Source organism: Echiichthys vipera (assembly GCF_963691815.1).
Source record: "Echiichthys vipera genome assembly, contig: SCAFFOLD_44, whole genome shotgun sequence".
Taxonomy (NCBI): domain Eukaryota; kingdom Metazoa; phylum Chordata; class Actinopteri; order Perciformes; family Trachinidae; genus Echiichthys; species Echiichthys vipera.
In genome coordinates, this window is record NW_028154801.1 from 43,423 (window position 1) to 62,500 (window position 19,078).

The following is a 19,078-nucleotide window of genomic DNA, read 5'->3' on the forward strand; positions in this document are numbered from 1 at the left end:
TGCTCTGATCGGTCGTTACTCTGCTCTGATTGGTCGGACGTTACTCTGCTCTCATTGGTCGGACATTACTCTGCTCTGATTGGTCGGACATTACTCTGCTCTGATTGGTCGGACATTACTCTGCTCTCATTGGTCGGACATTACTCTGCTGTGATTGGTCGTTACTCTGCTCTCATCGGTCGGACATTACTCTGCTCTCATTGGTCGGACATTACTCTGCTCTCATTGGTCGGACATTACTCTGCTGTGATTGGTCGTTACTCTGCTCTCATTGGTCGGACATTACTCTGCTCTCATTGGTCGGACATTACTCTGCTCTCATTGGTCGGACATTACTCTGCTCTCATTGGTCGGACATTACTCTGCTCTGATTGGTCGTTACTCTGCTCTGATCGGTCGGACATTGCTCTGCTCTGATCGGTCGTTACTCTGCTCTGATTGGTCGGACGTTACTCTGCTCTGATCGGTCGTTACTCTGCTCTGATCGGTCGGACATTACTCTGCTCTCATTGGTCGGACATTACTCTGCTCTGATCGGTCGCACATTACTCTGCTCTGATTGGTCGGACGTTACTCTGCTCTGATTGGTCGGACATTACTCTGCTCTCATTGGTCGGACGTTACTCTGCTCTGATTGGTCGGACATTACTCTGCTCTGATTGGTCGGACATTACTCTGCTCTGATTGGTCGGACATTACTCTGCTCTGATTGGTCGGACATTACTCTGCTCTGATTGGTCGGACATTACTCTGCTCTGATTGATCGGACATTACTCTGCTCTGATTGGTCGGACATTACTCTGCTCTTATTGGTCGGACATTACTCTGCTCTCATTGGTTGAACATTACTCTGCTCTCATAGGTCGGACATTACTCTGCTCTGATTGGTCGGACATTACTCTGCTCTCATTGGTCGGACATTACTCTGCTCTTATTGGTCGGACATTACTCTGCTCTCATTGGTTGAACATTACTCTGCTCTCATAGGTCGGACATTACTCTGCTCCGATCGGACATTACTCTGCTCTCATTGGTCGGACGTTACTCTGCTCTCATTGGTCGGACATTACTCTGCTCTCATTGGTCGGACATTACTCTGCTCTGATTGGTCGGACATTACTCTGCTCTGATTGGTCGGACATTACTCTGCTCTGATAGGTCGGACATTACTCTGCTCTGATTGGTCGGACATTACTCTGCTCTGATTGGTCGGACATTACTCTGCTCTGATTGATCGGACATTACTCTGCTCTCATTGGTCGGACATTACTCTGCTCTCATTGGTCGGACATTACTCTGCTCTTATTGGTCGGACATTACTCTGCTCTCATTGGTTGAACATTACTCTGCTCTCATAGGTCGGACATTACTCTGCTCTGATTGGTCGGACATTACTCTGCTCTCATTGGTCGGACATTACTCTGCTCTGATTGGTCGGACATTACTCTGCTCTGATTGGTCGGACATTACTCTGCTCTGATTGGTCGGACATTACTCTGCTCTGATTGGTCGGACATTACTCTGCTCTGATTGGTCGGACATTACTCTGCTCTGATTGGTCGGACATTGCTCTGCTCTGATTGGTCGGACATTACTCTGCTGTGATTGGTCGGACATTACTCTGCTCTGATTGGTCGGACATTACTCTGTTGCAGGGTTTCATTGTGATCGGAGCGAATCTGCACTTCAGCAAAGGACTCCGAGAAATGATGGAAGCAGGACCCTGAACACACATACACACACACACACACACACACACACACACACAGACACAGACACAGACACAGACACAGACACAGACACACACACACACACACACACACACACACTGTTGTTGTTGTTGTTTATAATCTTCTTTGTTACTGTGAAGCATCAAAACCTCAATAAAGTTAAAGTTAAAGGTTCAAGTGTGTGTGTGTGTGTGTGTGTGTGTGTGTGTGTGTGTGTGTGTGTGTGTGTGTGTGTGTGTGTGTGTGTGTGTGTGTGTGTGTGTGTGTGTGTGTGAACACCACAACACACCAGTGTACACTTCAGGACAGAACATGAAGCTAATGCTAATGCAAAAGCTAATTCTAATAATAAAACTAATGCTAAACCTAGAACTATGCTAAAGCTAATGCTAAAGCTAAATTAATGCTAAAAATAATACTAATGCTAATTCTAATGCGAAAGCTAGACCTATGCTAAAGCTAAAACTAAATCTAATGCTAAAACTAATGCTAAAGCTAGAGCTAAAGCTAAAACTAAAGCTAAAGATAATCCTAATGCTAAAGCTAAAGCTAATTATAAACCTAATCATAAAGCTAATGATAAAGGTAATGCTAATACTTAAGCTAATGCTAAAGCTAAAGCTAATGATAAACCTAATGCTAAAACTAATGCTAAAGCTAAAGCTAAAGATACATTTAATGATAAAGGTAATGCTAATATTTAAGCTAATGCTAAAGCTAATGCTAATGCTAGGTGAGCTGGAGCGTTTCGTCCGTCGTTTCCTTTAAACAACAAAAAAAACAGAAACTCTTTGATCCCGAAACAAACAAACAAACAAACAAACAAACAAACAAACAAACAAACAAACGTCACTTCTTGATATTTATGTTTTTAAGAACCTTTATTTTGAAAAGTCTGAAGCCTTTCAGAATAAAACAGCAGGAAACACTTTAACTGTTTCTGACATCAGCTGTTTAAAAGAAGCCGTGCTTTTATTTTGAAAACTCAAAGTGACTTTTATTTTGAAAGGTCAAATTGAGTTTTACTTTGAAAAGTCAAAGTGAGTTTTATTTTGAAAGGTCAAAGTGAGTTTTATTTCGAAAGGTCAAAGTGAGTTTTATTTTGAAAGGTCAGTGAGTTTTATTTTGAAATCTCAAAGTGAGTTTTATTTTGAAATCTCTGACTTTTATTTTGAAAACTCAAAGTGAGTTTTATTTTGAAAGGTCAAAGTGACTTTTATTTTGAAAGGTCTAAGTGACTTTTATTTTGAAAAACTCAGTGACTTTTACTTTGAAATCTCAAAGTGACTTTTACTTTGAAAACTCAAAGTGACTTTTATTTTGAAAACTCAAAGTGACTTTTATTTTGAAAATTCAAAGTGACTTTTATTTTGAAATCTCAGTGACTTATTTTGAAAACTCAAAGTGACTTTTATTTTGAAAACTCAAAGTGACTTTTATTGTGAAAAGCCCGCTGAACCTGCGTCCTCTGGGATCCGTCGCTCCGGCCCGAACGCTTCTCCGACGCCGTCGTATCCGTGGAAACCGCACTTCCTGCCGGCGACTCTGCAGCCGAAGGTCAGCGCGTCCTCCAGGCGGCCCCCTGAGGACAGACGCGGCTGTAAGGGTGTGGACAACAAAACACACGGTCCCCGGAGCTCCGGGTCCCCGCCTCAGGGCTCATCCTCCTCCCGCGGCCGGTCCTCGGAGCTCCGGGTCCCCGCCTCAGGGCTCATCCTCCTCCCGCGGCCGGTCCTCGGAGCTCCGGGTCCCCGCCTCAGGGCTCATCCTCCTCCCGCGGCCGGTCCTCGGAGCTCCGGGTCCCCGCCTCAGGGCTCATCCTCCTCCCGCGGCCGGTCCTCGGAGCTCCGGGTCCCCGCCTCAGGGCTCATCCTCCTCCCGCGGCCGGTCCTCGGAGCTCCGGGTCCCCGCCTCAGGGCTCATCCTCCTCCCGCGGCTCGGTGACTCCGGGGGCCGGTCCTCGGAGCTCCGGGGGGGCTGAGGTGAGGGGGTCCCCGGTAGAGTGGGATACATCAGCGCTACACCACGGTCCTCACTGCGGAGCTCAACTCTTTCATGATTTCTTTCATAATTTTTTCACTTTTTCATGAATTTTTCATATTTTTTTTCACATTTTTCATATTTTTCATGATTTTTTTTCACGTTTTTTTCACTTTTTTCATCATTTTTCATCATTTTTCATCATTTTTTCACATTTTTTCATAATTTTTTCATAATTTTTTTCACTTTTTTCATATTTTTCATGATTTTTTTTCACGTTTTTTTCACTTTTTTCATCATTTTTCATCATTTTTCATCATTTTTTCACATTTTTTCATAATTTTTTCATAATTTTTTTCACTTTTTTCATATTTTTCATGATTTTTTTTTCACGTTTTTTCATAATTTTTTCATAATTTTTTCATAATCACACCGTTGAACAGTTGTTTCTCAAAACGCGACTTTTTTTGCGTCTTTTAGAAGAATTACTTTATTTTGATCCCACACACACACACACACACACACACACACACACACACACACACACACACACACACACACACACACACACACACACACACACACACACACACACACACACACACACACACACACACACACACACAGGACCTATATACATGCAGTTAATGGAGAGATGTCAGAGCGAGGGCAGTTGGGGGTTCGGTGCCTTGCTCAACAGCACCTCGGCAGTGCCCAGGAGATGAACTGGCACCTCTCCAGCCACCAGTCCATGCTCCATTCATGGTCCACACAGGGACTTGAACCGGCGACCCTTCGGTTCCCAGCCCAGTCACCTATGGACTGAACTGCTGCCGTTTTTTTTGCGTCTTTTTGCGTTTTTTGTGTGTTTTTTTTGCGTTTTTTTTGTGTTTTTTTCGCGTAATTCGACGTGATGTCCCTCTGTGGACAGTTGCGTTGTGTCTCACCGTTAGCTTTTTCAGTTTTTTTTCTTCGGGTTTTTTGTTTTTTTTGTGTCTCTTTTTGCGTCTTTTTCGTTTTTGTTGCGTTTTTTTGCGTCTTTTTTGTGGTTTTTGCTAATTTTGTCGTCTTTTTGTGTCTTTTTTTGCGTCTTTCTTGCGTTTTTTGTGTCTTTTTGCATTTTTTTGCATCTTTTCTGCGACTTGTAGCGTTTTTTGCGTCATTTTGTGTCTTTTTTGCATCTCTTTTGCGGTTTTTTTGCGTAATAATGTCTCACCGTTGGACAGTTGTGTCACAGTTTTTCAGGGTTTTTTTTGCGTTTTTTGCGACTTTTTTGCGTTTTTTGCGTCATTTTGTGTCTTTTTTTTTGTGTCTTTTTTTTTGTTTTTTGTGTCTTTTTGCGTCTTTTTCGCTTTAGTTGCGTTATTTTGCGTTTGTTGCGTCTTTTTTGTCTTTTTTTTCGTTTTTTCCGTTTTTTTTCGTTTTTTCCGTTTTTTTTCCGTTTTTTTGCATCTTTTTGCGTCTTTTTTGCGTAATTAGACGTGATGTCCCTCTGTGGACAGTTGCGTTGTGTCTCACCGTTGGAGAGCGCGTAGACGACCCCGGCGTTGAACGTGTCCCCGGCTCCCAGCGTGTCGACCACAGCTTCAGGAGGAAACGCGTCAGAACGCACGAAACCGCCGGGACCCAAAGCACCGGCTCCTTCTTCTGCCCACGCGCAGACGAGTACGGCCCTGAGAGAGAGACAGGTGAGAGAGAGACAGGTGAGAGAGAGACAGGTGAGAGTGAGACAGGTGAGAGAGAGACAGGTGAGAGACAGACAGGTGAGAGAGAGACAGGTGAGAGAGAGACAGGTGAGAGACAGACAGGTGAGAGAGAGAGACAGGTGAGAGAGAGACAGGTGAGAGAGTGAGACAGGTGAGAGAGAGACAGGTGAGAGAGAGAGACAGGTGAGAGAGAGACAGGTGAGAGAGAGACAGGTGAGAGACAGACAGGTGAGAGAGAGACAGGTGAGAGAGAGACAGGTGAGAGACAGACAGGTGAGAGACAGACAGGTGAGAGAGAGACAGGTGAGAGAGAGACAGGTGAGAGACAGACAGGTGAGAGAGAGACAGACAGGTGAGAGACAGACAGGTGAGAGACAGACAGGAGAGAGAGACAGACAGGTGAGAGAGAGAGACAGGTGAGAGAGAGACAGACAGGTGAGAGACAGACAGGTGAGAGACAGACAGGTGAGAGACAGACAGGTGAGAGAGAGACAGGTGAGAGACAGACAGGTGAGAGAGAGACAGGTGAGAGAGAGACAGGTGAGAGACAGGTGAGAGAGAGACAGGTGAGAGAGAGACAGGTGAGAGAGAGACAGGTGAGAGACAGACAGGTGAGAGACAGACAGGTGAGAGGGAGACAGGTGAGAGAGAGACAGGTGAGAGAGAGACAGGTGAGAGAGAGACAGGTGAGAGTGAGACAGGTGAGAGAGAGAGAGACAGGTGAGAGACAGACAGGTGAGAGAGAGACAGGTGAGAGAGAGACAGGTGAGAGAGAGAGACAGGTGAGAGACAGACAGGTGAGAGAGAGACAGGTGAGAGACAGACAGGTGAGAGACAGACAGGTGAGAGAGAGACAGGTGAGAGAGAGAGAGGAGAGAGACAGACAGGTGAGAGAGAGACAGGAGAGAGACAGACAGGTGAGAGAGAGACAGGAGAGAGACAGACAGGTGAGAGACAGACAGACAGGTGAGAGAGAGACAGGTGAGAGACAGGTGAGAGAGAGACAGGTGAGAGAGAGACAGGTGAGAGAGAGACAGGTGAGAGACAGACAGGTGAGAGACAGACAGGTGAGAGACAGACAGGAGAGAGAGAGACAGGTGAGAGAGAGACAGGTGAGAGACAGACAGGTGAGAGACAGACAGGTGAGAGACAGACAGGAGAGAGAGAGACAGGTGAGAGAGAGACAGGTGAGAGACAGACAGGTGAGAGACAGACAGGTGAGGACAGACAGGTGAGAGACAGACAGGTGAGAGACAGACAGGTGAGAGAGAGACAGGTGAGAGACAGACAGGTGAGAGACAGGTGAGAGACAGACAGGTGAGAGAGAGACAGGTGAGAGACAGACAGGTGAGAGACAGGTGAGAGAGAGACAGGTGAGAGACAGACAGGTGAGAGACAGACAGGTCCTCTGACCCCGGTTGGACTCTTCTGTAGAATCTTCTCAAAGCTTCTTCAGACGACGAGAAGCCGAAGTGACGAGCGACGTCTTTACTGACGAAGACCTGAGGAGACAAGGAGACAAGGAGACACCTGAGGAGACAAGGAGACAAGGAGACATCTGAGGAGACAAGGAGACAAGGAGACATCTGAGGAGACAAGGAGACAAGGAGACACCTGAGGAGACATCTGAGGAGACAAGGAGACACCTGAGGACACAAGGAGACACCTGAGGACACAAGGAGACAAGGAGACACCTGAGGAGACAAGGAGACAAGGAGACACCTGAGGAGACATCTGAGGAGACAAGGAGACATCTGAGGAGACAAGGGGACAAGGAGACACCTGAGGACACAAGGAGACAAGGAGACATCTGAGGACACAAGGAGACAAGGGGACACCTGAGGACACAAGGAGACAAGGAGACATCTGAGGAGACAAGGGGACAAGGAGACACCTGAGGACACAAGGAGACAAGGAGACACCTGAGGACACAAGGAGACAAGGGGACACCTGAGGACACAAGGAGACAAGGAGACACCTGAGGACACAAGGAGACAAGGAGACAAGGAGACACCTGAGGACACAAGGAGACACCAGAGGACACAAGGAGACACCTGAGGAGACAAGGAGACAAGGAGACATCTGAGGAGACAAGGAGACACCTGAGGACACAAGGAGACAAGGGGACACCTGAGGAGACAAGGAGACAAGGAGACATCTGAGGAGACAAGGAGACAAGGAGACACCTGAGGAGACAAGGAGACACCTGAGGAGACAAGGAGACAAGGAGACACCTGAGGAGACAAGGAGACACCTGAGGAGACAAGGAGACACCTGAGGAGACAAGGAGACACCTGAGGACACAAGGAGACATCTGAGGAGACAAGGAGACAAGGAGACACCTGAGGAGACAAGGGGACACCTGAGGAGACAAGGAGACAAGGAGACATTTGAGGAGACAAGGAGACAAGGGGACACCTGAGGAGACAAGGAGACACCTGAGGAGACAAGGAGACATCTGAGGAGACAAGGAGACAAGGGGACACCTGAGGAGACAAGGAGACAAGGAGACATCTGAGGAGACAAGGAGACATCTGAGGACACAAGGAGACAAGGAGACATCTGAGGAGACAAGGAGACATCTGAGGACACAAGGAGACAAGGAGACATCTGAGGAGACAAGGAGACATCTGAGGACACAAGGAGACACCTGAGGAGACAAGGAGACACCTGAGGAGACAAGGAGACAAGGAGACATCTGAGGAGACAAGGAGACACCTGAGGACACAAGGAGACAAGGGGACACCTGAGGAGACAAGGAGACAAGGAGACATCTGAGGAGACAAGGAGACATCTGAGGAGACAAGGAGACATCTGGTTAAAGTTAGATGGTTAAAGTTAGCTGGTTAAAGTTAGCTGGTTAAAGATAGCTGGTTAAAGTTAGATGGTTAAAGTTAGCTGGTTAAAGTTAGATGGTTAAAGTTAGATGGTTAAAGATAGCTGGTTAAAGTTAGCTGGTTAAAGATAGCTGGTTAAAGTTAGCTGGTTAAAGTTAGCTGGTTAAAGTTAGCTGGTAAAAGTTAGCTGGTAAAAGTTAGATGGTTAAAGTTAGCTAGTTTAAGTTAGCTGGTTAAAGTTAGCTGGTTAAAGTTAGCTGGTTAAAGTTAGATGGTTAAAGTTAGCTGGTTAAAGTTAGCTAGTTAAAGTTAGACGGTTAAAGTTAGCTGGTTAAAGTTAGATGGTTAAAGTTAGATGGTTAAAGTTAGATGGTTAAAGTTAGACAGTTAAAGTTAGATGGTGAAAGTTAGCTGGTTAAAGTTAGCTGGTTAGAGTTAGCTGGTTAAAGTTAGCTGGTTAAAGTTGGACGGTTAGAGTTAGCTGGTTAAAGTTAGCTGGTTAGAGTTAGCTGGTTAAAGTTAGCTGGTTAAAGTTAGCTGGTTAAAGTTAGCTGGTTAAAGTTAGCTGGTTAAAGTTAGCTGGTTAAAGTTAGCTGGTTAAAGTTAGATGGTTAAAGTTAGCTGGTTAAAGTTAGCTGGTTAAAGTTAGCTGGTTAAAGTTAGCTGGTTAAAGTTAGATGGTTAAAGTTAGCTGGTTAAAGTTAGACGGTTAAAGTTAGCTGGTTAAAGTTAGCTGGTTAGAGTTAGCTGGTTAAAGTTAGCTGGTTAAAGTTAGCTGGTTAAAGTTAGCTGGTTAAAGTTAGCTGGTTAAAGTTAGCTGGTTAAAGTTAGCTGGTTAAAGTTAGCTGGTTAGAGTTAGCTGGTTAAAGTTAGCTGGTTAAAGTTAGCTGGTTAAAGTTAGCTGGTTAGAGTTAGCTGGTTAAAGTTAGCTGGTTAAAGTTAGATGGTTAAAGTTAGCTGGTTAAAGTTAGACGGTTAAAGTTAGCTGGTTAGAGTTAGCTGGTTAAAGTTAGCTGGTTAAAGTTAGACGGTTAAAGTTAGCTGGTTAAAGTTAGACGGTTAAAGTTAGCTGGTTAAAGTTAGATGGTTAAAGTTAGACGGTTAAAGTTAGCTGGTTAAAGCTAGATGGTTAAAGTTAGCTGGTGAAAGTTAGACGGTTAAAGTTAGCTGGTTAAAGTTAGCTGGCTAGAGTTAGCTGGTTAAAGTTAGCTGGTTAAAGTTAGATGGATAAAGTTAGCTGGTTAAAGTTAGCTGGTTAAAGTTAGCTGGTTAAAGTTAGCTGGTTAAAGTTAGCTGGTTAAAGTTAGCTGGTTAAAGTTAGCTGGTTAAAGTTAGCTGGTTAAAGTTAGCTGGTTAAAGTTAGACGACATGTTAACCCCAAAACACTTTTGCGTTTTTTTGCGGTTTTTGTCTTTTTTTTTTAATTTTTCGCGTTTTTTTGCATTTTTTTTGCGTCTTTTTGCGTTTTTTTGCGTTTTTTTATTGTTTTTTGCATTTTTTTGCATATTTTTGCATTTTTTTGCGTCTTTTTTGGAATATTTTAGCGTTTTTTTGCATTTTTTAGCATTTTTTGGCATATTTTTGCGTTTTTTTGTGATTTTTTTGCATTTTTCTGATTTTTTTTGCATTTTTTGCGTTTTTTTACATTTTTTTGTGATTTTTTTGCATTTTTCTGATTTTTTTTGCATTTTTTTGCGTTTTTGTGATTTTTTTGCATTTTTTACGTTTTTTTGTGATTTTTTTTGCGTCTTTTCGTGTTTTTTTTGCGTTTTTTTGCATTTTTTTGCATTTTTTTCTGATTTTTTTGCATTTTTCTGAATTTTTTGTTCCACCCCCAAAAACAGGTTCCACCCTAGAACCCTAACCCTGTTCCGGACTCGTACCACGTCGCCGTGAGGGAACAGCTGGAACAGCGGTTCTCTTGTCTTCTCGATCTCCACGGAGACGCGGATCCTCCGGTTCTCCGGCAGCGTGCTATTGAACCGCCTCACCCGCCGGATCATCTGCACCTGCTCGGCGGCGTTCCGTCCCTGAAAGGATCGAACACACGTCAGGAGAACCAGGAGAACCAGGAGAACCAGGGGAACCAGGGGAACCAGGAGAACCAGGGGAACCAGGAGAACCAGGGGAACCAGGGGAACCAGGAGAACCAGGGGAACCAGGAGAACCAGGAGAACCAGGAGAACCCGGAGAACCAGGAGAACCATGAGAACCAGGAGAACCAGGGGAACCAGGAGAACCAAGAGAACCAGGAGAACCAGGAGAACCAGGAGAACCCACGGACCAGAAGAACCCACGGACCAGGAGAACCCACAGACCAGGAGAACCCACGGACCAGGAGAACCCACAGACCAGGAGAACCCACGGACCAGGAGAACCTCTCCTGGTTCCCCTGGTTCTCCGGGTTCTCCTGGTTCTCCTGGTTCTCTAGGTTCCCCTGGTTCCCCTGGTTCTCCTGGTTCTCCTGGTTCCCCTGGTTCTCCTGGTTCTCCTTGTTCTCCTGGTTCTCCTGGTTCTCCTCTTGCTCCTGGTTCCCCTGGTTCTCCTGGTTCCCCTGGTTCTCCGGGTTCTCCTCTTGCTCCTGGTTCTCCTGGTTTTCCTGGATCCCCTGGTTCTCCTGGTTCTCCTGGTTCCCCTGGTTCTCCGGGTTCTCCTGGTTCTCCTGGTTCTCTAGGTTCCCCTGGTTCCCCTGGTTCTCCTGGTTCCCCTGGTTCTCCTGGTTCTCCTGGTTCCCCTGGTTCTCCTGGTTCTCCTTGTTCTCCTGGTTCTCCTGGTTCTCCTCTTGCTCCTGGTTCCCCTGGTTCTCCTGGTTCCCCTGGTTCTCCGGGTTCTCCTCTTGCTCCTGGTTCTCCTGGTTTTCCTGGATCCCCTGGTTCTCCTGGTTCTCCTGGTTCCCCTGGTTCTCCGGGTTCTCCTGGTTCTCCTGGTTCTCCGGGTTCTCCTGGTTCTCCTGGTTCTCCCTGGTTCTCTTGGTTCCCCTGGTTCTCCGGGTTCCCCTGGTTCTCCGGGTTCCCCTGGTTCTCCTGGTTCTCCTGGTTCTCCTTGTTCCCCTGGTTCTCCTGGTTCTCCTGGTTCTCCTGGTTCCCCTGGTTCCCCTGGTTCCCCTGGTTCTTCTGGTTCCCCTGGTTCTCCTGGTTCCCCTGGTTCTCCTGGTTCTCCTGGTTCTTCTGGTTCTCCTGGTTCCCCTGGTTCTCCTGGTTCTCCGGGTTCTCCTGGTTCCCCTGGTTCTCCTGGTTCTCCTGGTTCCCCTGGTTCTCCTGGTTCTCCTGGTTCTCCTGGTTCAACGGGTTCCCCTGGTTCTCCTGGTTCTCCTGGTTCTCTTGGTTCTCTTGGTTCTCCTGGTTCCCCTGGTTCCCCTTGTTCTCTTGGTTCCCCTGGTTCTCCTCATGCTCCTGGTTCTCCTGGTTCTCCGGGTTCCCCTGGTTCTCCTGGTTCTCCTGGTTCTCCTGGTTCCCCTGGTTCTCCTGGTTCTCCTCGTCCTCCTGGTTCCCTTGGTTCTCCTGGTTCCCCTGGTTCTCCTGGTTCTCCTGGTTCTCCTGGTTCCCCTGGTTCTCCTGGTTCTCCTGGTTCCCCTGGTTCTTCTGGTTCCCCTGGTTCACCTGGTTCTCCTGGTTCTCCTGGTTCTCCTAAGTTCCCCTGGTTCCCCTGGTTTTCCTGGTTCTCCTTGTTCTCCTGGTTCTCCTGGTTCTCCAGGTTCCCCTGGTGCTCCTGGTTCTCCTGGTTCTCCTGGTTCTCCTGGTTCCCCTGGTTCTCTTGGTTCCCCTTGTTCTCCTGGTTCCCCTGGTTCTCCTGGTTCTCCGGGTTCTCCTGGTTCTCCTTGTTCTCCTGGTTCTCCTGGTTCTCCTGGTTCCCCTTGTTCTCCTGGTTCTCCTGGTTCCCCTGGTTCTCCTGGTTCCCCTTGTTCTCCTGGTTCTCCTGGTTCCCCTGGTTCTCCTGGTTCTCTTGGTTCCCCTGGTTCTCCTGGTTCTCCTGGTTCCCCTGGTTCTCCTGGTTCTCCTGGTTCTCCTGGTTCTCCTGGTTCTCTTGGTTCTCCTGGTTCTCCTGGTTCCCCTGGTTCTCCTGGTTCTCCTGGTTCTCTTGGTTCCCCTGGTTCCCCTGGTTCTCTTGGTTCCCCTGGTTCCCCTGGTTCTCCTGGTTCTCCTGGTTCCCCTGGTTCTCCTGGTTCTCCTGGTTCTCCTGGTTCCCCTGGTTCTCCTGGTTCTGCTGGTTCTCCTGGTTCTCCTGGTTCTCCGGGTTCTCCGGGTTCCCCTGGTTCTCCTGGTTCTCCTGGTTCTCCTGGTTCTCCGGGTTCTCCGGGTTCCCCTGGTTCTCCTTGTTCCCCTGGTTCTCCTGGTTCTCCTGGTTCTCTAATTACCTCAAAGTGGATCCACTTGAACTGACTCAGGTCCACTTTGGCGAAGTCCTCCGCCGTGACGTCAGGAAGTTCCCTGACGGACAGGAAGTGACAGACAGGAAGTGAAAGACAGGAAGTGACAGTAAGGAAGTGACAGGCAGGAAGTGGCAGGAAGGAAGTGGCAGGAAGGAAGTGACAGACAGGAAGTGACAGACAGGAAGAGACAGACAGGAAGTGAGAGACAGGAAGTGAGAGACAGGAAGTGACAGACAGGAAGAGACAGAAAGGAAGAGACAGACAGGAAGTGACAGGCAGGAAGAGACAGGTAGGAAGAGACAGACAGGAAGAGACAGACAGGAAGTGACAGACAGGAAGTGAGAGACAGGAAGTGACAGGCAGGAAGTGAAAGACAGGAAGTGACAGGCAGTAAGTGACAGACAGGAAGTGACAGACAGGAAGAGACAGGCAGGAAGAGACAGGCAGGAAGTGAGAGACAAGAAGTGACAGACAGGAAGTGACAGACAGGAAGTGAGAGACAGGAAGAGACAGGCAGGAAGTGAGAGACAAGAAGTGACAGACAGGAAGTGACAGACAGGGAGTGACAGACAGGAAGTGACAGACAGGAAGAGACAGACAGGAAGTGAGAGACAGGAAGTGACAGGCAGGAAGTGAAAGACAAGAAGTGACAGACAGGAAGTGACAGACAGGAAGAGACAGAAAGGAAGTGACGGACAGGAAGAGACAGGCAGGAAGTGAGAGACAGGAGGTGACAGGCAGGAAGTGACAGACAGGAAGTGACAGACAGGAAGAGACAGACAGGAAGTGACAGACAGGAAATGACAGACAGGAAGTGACAGACAGGAAGTGACAGACAGGAAGTGACAGACAGGAAGTGAAAGACAGGAAGAGACAGACAGGAAGTGACAGACAGGAAGAGACAGACAGGAAGTGACAGAAAGGAAGTGACAGGCAAGAAGTGACAGAAAGGAAGAGACAGACAGGAAGAGACAGGCAGGAAGTGACAGACAGGAAGAGACAGACAGGAAGAGACAGACAGGAAGAGACAGACAGGAAGAGACAGACAGGAAGAGACAGACAGGAAGAGACAGACAGGAAGAGACAGACAGGAAGAGACAGACAGGAAGAGACAGACAGGAAGTGAAAGACAGGAAGTGAAAGACAGGAAGTGAGAGACAAGAAGTGAAAGACAGGAAGTGAGAGACAGGAAGTGACAGACAGGAAGAGACAGACAGGAAGTGACAGAAAGGAAGAGACAGACAGGAAGTGACAGACAGGAAGTGAGAGACAGGAAGAGACAGGCAGGAAGTGACAGAAAGGAAGTGACAGACAGGAAGTGACAGACAGGAAGTGACAGAAAGGAAGAGACAGACAGGAAGTGACAGACAGGAAGTGAGAGACAGGAAGAGACAGGCAGGAAGTGACAGAAAGGAAGTGACAGACAGGAAGTGACAGACAGGAAGAGACAGACAGGAAGTGAGGTCCACGGTAACAAGGTCACATGACTGCACAGGTGTTTGGTGGACGCCGGGCGGCGGTGGGTTGTCTTACGTGTCGGAGAGGATCACGGTTCGAGACCCGCTGGACGGACACACGACGCAGCACGCACACGGCGTTTGACCGCCGCGCCGCCAGACCACCGGGGACGCGTCGACCGCACGCCGGGCGAAGTCGGCCATGATGAAACTGACACACAGACAGGAAGTGGATCAGGACTACAAAATAAAAGCACTGGCAGACAGGAAGTGGATCAGAACTACAAAATAAAAGCACTGGCAGACAGGAAGTGGATCAGAACTACAAAATAAAAGCACTGGCAGACAGGAAGTGGATCAGAACTACAAAATAAAAGTACTGGCAGACGGGAAACGGATCAGAACTACAAAATAAAAGTACTGGCAGACAGGAAGTGGATCAGAACTACAAAATAAAAGCACTGGCAGACAGGAAACGGATCAGAACTACAAAATAAAAGCACTGGCAGACAGGAAGTGGATCAGAACTACAAAATAAAAGCACTGGTAGACAGGAAACGGATCAGAACTACAAAATAAAAGCACTGGCAGACAGGAAACGGATAAGGACTACAAAATTAAAGCACTGGCAGACAGGAAACGGATCAGGACTACAAAATAAAAGCACTGGGAGACATGAAACGGATCAGAACTACAAAATAAAAGCACTGGCAGACAGGAAGTGGATCAGAACTACAAAATAAAAGCACTGGCAGACGGGAAACGGATCAGAACTACAAAATAAAAGCACTGGCAGACAGGAAACGGATCAGAACTACAAAATAAAAGCACTGGCTGACGGGAAGTGGATCAGGACTACAAAATAAAAGCACTGACAGACAGGAAACGAATCAGAACTACAAAATAAAAGCACTGGCAGACAGGAAACGGATCAGAACTACAAAATAAAAGCACTGGCAGACGGGAAACGGATCAGAACTACAAAATAAAAGCACTGGCAGACAGGAAGTGGATCAGAACTACAAAATAAAAGCACTGGCAGACAGGAAACGGATCAGGCCTACAAAATAAAAGTACTGGCAGACAGGAAACGGAGCAGGCCTACAAAATAAAAGCACTGGCAGACAGGAAACGGATCAGGACTACAAAATAAAAGCACTGGCAGACAGGAAACGGATCAGAACTACAAAATAAAAGCACTGGCAGACGGGAAACGGATCAGAACTACAAAATAAAAGCACTGGCGGACGGGAAACGGATCAGAAGTACAAAATAAAAGCACTGGCAGACGGGAAACGGATCAGGACTACAAACTAAAAGCACTGGCAGACGGGAAACGGATCAGAACTACAAAATAAAAGCACTGACAGACGGGAAACGGATCAGAACTACAAAATAAAAGTACTGGCAGACAGGAAACGGTTCAGGACTACAAAATAAAAGCACTGACAGACAGGAAACGGATCAGAACTACAAAATAAAAGCACTGGCAGACAGGAAACGGTTCATTCCTACAAAATAAAAGCACTGGCAGACGGGAAACGGATCAGGACTACAAAATACAAGCACTGGCAGACAGGAAGCTGATCAGAACTACAAAATAAAAGCACTGGGAGACATGAAACGGATCAGAACTACAAAATAAAAGCACTGGGAGACGGGAAACGGATCAGGACTACAAAATAAAAGCACTGGCAGACGGGAAACGGATCAGAACTACAAAATAAAAGCACTGGCAGACAGGAAACGGATCAAGCCTACAAAATAAAAGCACTGGCAGAAAGGAAGCGGATTAGAACTACAAAATAAAAGCACTGGCAGACGGGAAACGGTTCAGAACTACAAAATAAAAGCACTGGCAGACAGGAAACAGATCAGAACTACAAAATAAAAGCACTGGCAGACAGGAAACAGATCAGGACTACAAAATAAAAGCACTGGCAGACAGGAAACGGATCAGGCCTACAAAATAAAAGTACTGGCAGACAGGAAACGGATCAGAACTACAAAATAAAAGCACTGGCAGACGGGAAACGGAGCAGAACTACAAAATAAAAGCACTGGGAGACAGGAAACAGATCAGAACTACAAAATAAAAGCACTGGCAGACAGGAAACGGATCAGAACTACAAAATAAAAGCACTGACGGACACAGACAGGAAGTGGATCAGAACTACAAAATAAAAGCACTGGCAGACGGGAAACGGATCAGAACTACAAAATAAAAGCACTGGAAGACGGGAAACGGATCAGAACTACAAAATAAAAGCACTGGCAGACGGGAAACGGATCAGAACTACAAAATAAAAGCACTGGCAGACAGGAAACGGATCAGAACTACAAAATAAAAGCACTGACGGACACAGACAGGAAGTGGATCAGAACTACAAAATAAAAGCACTGGCAGACGGGAAACGGATCAGAACTACAAAATAAAAGCACTGGCAGACGGGAAACGGATCAGAACTACAAAATAAAAGCACTGGCAGACGGGAAACGGATGAGAACTACAAATTAAAAGCACTGGCAGACAGGAAACGGCTCAGGCCTACAAAATAAAAGCACTGGCAGACAGGAAACGGATCAGAAGTACAAAATAAAAGCACTGGCAGACAGGAAACGGAGCAGGATTACAAAATAAAAGCACTGGCAGACGGGAAACGGATCAGAACTACAAAATAAAAGCACTGGCAGACAGGAAGTGGATCAGAACTACAAAAAAAAAGCACTGGCAGACAGGAAGTGGATCAGAACTACAAAATAAAAGCACTGGCAGACAGGGAACGGATCAGAACTACAAAATAAAAGCACTGACAGACAGGAAGCGGATCAGAACTACAAAATAAAAGCACTGGCAGACAGGAAGCGGATCAGAATTACAAAATAAAAGCACTGGCAGAAAGGAAGCGGTTCAGTCCTACAAAATAAAAGCACTGGCAGACAGGAAACGGATCAGGACTACAAAATAAAAGCACTGGCAGACAGGAAACGGATCAGGACTACAAAATAAAAGCACTGGCAGACAGGAAACGGATCAGAACTACAAAATAAAAGCACTGGCAGACGGGAAACGGATCAGAACTACAAAATAAAAGCACTGGCGGACGGGAAACGGATCAGAAGTACAAAATAAAAGCACTGGCAGACGGGAAACGGATCAGAACTACAAAATAAAAGCACTGACAGACGGGAAACGGATCAGAACTACAAAATAAAAGTACTGGCAGACAGGAAACGGTTCAGGACTACAAAATAAAAGCACTGACAGACAGGAAACGGATCAGAACTACAAAATAAAAGCACTGGCAGACAGGAAACGGTTCATTCCTACAAAATAAAAGCACTGGCAGACGGGAAACGGATCAGGACTACAAAATAAAAGCACTGGCAGACAGGAAGCTGATCAGAACTACAAAATAAAAGCACTGGGAGACATGAAACGGATCAGAACTACAAAATAAAAGCACTGGGAGACGGGAAACGGATCAGGACTACAAAATAAAAGCACTGGCAGACGGGAAACGGATCAGAACTACAAAATAAAAGCACTGGCAGACAGGAAACGGATCAAGCCTACAAAATAAAAGCACTGGCAGAAAGGAAGCGGATTAGAACTACAAAATAAAAGCACTGGCAGACGGGAAACGGTTCAGAACTACAAAATAAAAGCACTGGCAGACAGGAAACAGATTAGAACTACAAAATAAAAGCACTGGCAGACAGGAAACAGATCAGGACTACAAAATAAAAGCACTGGCAGACAGGAAACGGATCAGGCCTACAAAATAAAAGTACTGGCAGACAGGAAACGGATCAGAACTACAAAATAAAAGCACTGGCAGACGGGAAACGGAGCAGAACTACAAAATAAAAGCACTGGCAGACAGGAAACAGATCAGAACTACAAAATAAAAGCACTGGCAGACAGGAGACGGATCAGAACTACAAAATAAAAGCACTGACGGACACAGACAGGAAGTGGATCAGAACTACAAAATAAAAGCACTGGCAGACGGGAAACGGATCAGAACTACAAAATAAAAGCACTGGCAGACGGGAAACGGATCAGAACTACAAAATAAAAGCACTGGCAGACGGGAAACGGATCAGAACTACAAAATAAAAGCACTGGCAGACAGGAAACGGATCAGAACTACAAAATAAAAGCACTGACGGACACAGACAGGAAGTGGATCAGAACTACAAAATAAAAGCACTGGCAGACGGGAAACGGATCAGAACTACAAAATAAAAGCACTGGCAGACGGGAAACGGATCAGAACTACAAAATAAAAGCACTGGCAGACGGGAAACGGATGAGAACTACAAATTAAAAGCACTGGCAGACAGGAAACGGCTCAGGCCTACAAAATAAAAGCACTGGCAGACAGGAAACGGATCAGAAGTACAAAATAAAAGCACTGGCAGACAGGAAACGGAGCAGGATTACAAAATAAAAGCACTGGCAGACAGGAAGTGGATCAGAACTACAAAAAAAAAGCACTGGCAGACAGGAAGTGGATCAGAACTACAAAATAAAAGCACTGGCAGACAGGGAACGGATCAGAACTACAAAATAAAAGCACTGACAGACAGGAAGCGGATCAGAACTACAAAATAAAAGCACTGGCAGACAGGAAGCGGATCAGAACTACAAAATAAAAGCACTGGCAGAAAGGAAGCGGTTCAGTCCTACAAAATAAAAGCACTGGCAGACAGGAAACGGATCAGGACTACAAAATAAAAGCACTGGCAGACAGGAAACGGATCAGAACTACAAAATAAAAGCACTGGCAGACAGGAAACGGATCAGAACTACAAAATAAAAGCACTGACAGACAGGAAACGGATCAGAACTACAAAATAAGAGCACTGGCAGATAGGAAACGGATCAGAACTACAAAATAAAAGCACTGGCAGACAGGAAACGGATCAGAACTACAAAATAAAAGCACTGGCAGACAGGAAGCTGTCACACACAGGAAACAGTTTCTCAACT

The 19,078-nt window shown here is 46.4% G+C and overlaps 2 protein-coding genes across 2 annotated transcripts in view; one reads left to right on the top strand and one right to left on the bottom strand.

Moving 5' to 3' along the window:
- Nucleotides 1-1,866, top strand: part of pltp (phospholipid transfer protein) — a gene marked incomplete at its 5' end in the record, with an annotated part of 44,056 nt that extends 42,190 nt beyond the window's left edge. The window contains one exon of the mRNA XM_083940982.1: nt 1,656-1,866. Coding sequence (XP_083797108.1) covers nt 1,656-1,727 — 72 coding nt within the window. The 3' untranslated portion in view covers nt 1,728-1,866. The remainder of the gene's footprint in view (nt 1-1,655) is intronic.
- Nucleotides 1,867-3,166: 1,300 nt separating this feature from the next.
- khk (ketohexokinase) overlaps nt 3,167-19,078 on the bottom strand; it is a gene marked incomplete at both ends in the record, with an annotated part of 18,269 nt that continues 2,357 nt past the window's right edge. The window contains 6 exons of the mRNA XM_083940986.1: nt 3,167-3,312; nt 5,229-5,383; nt 6,830-6,918; nt 10,137-10,283; nt 12,608-12,680; nt 14,156-14,290. Of these exons, the coding sequence (XP_083797112.1) occupies nt 3,167-3,312; nt 5,229-5,383; nt 6,830-6,918; nt 10,137-10,283; nt 12,608-12,680; nt 14,156-14,290 (745 nt within the window). The remainder of the gene's footprint in view (nt 3,313-5,228; nt 5,384-6,829; nt 6,919-10,136; nt 10,284-12,607; nt 12,681-14,155; nt 14,291-19,078) is intronic.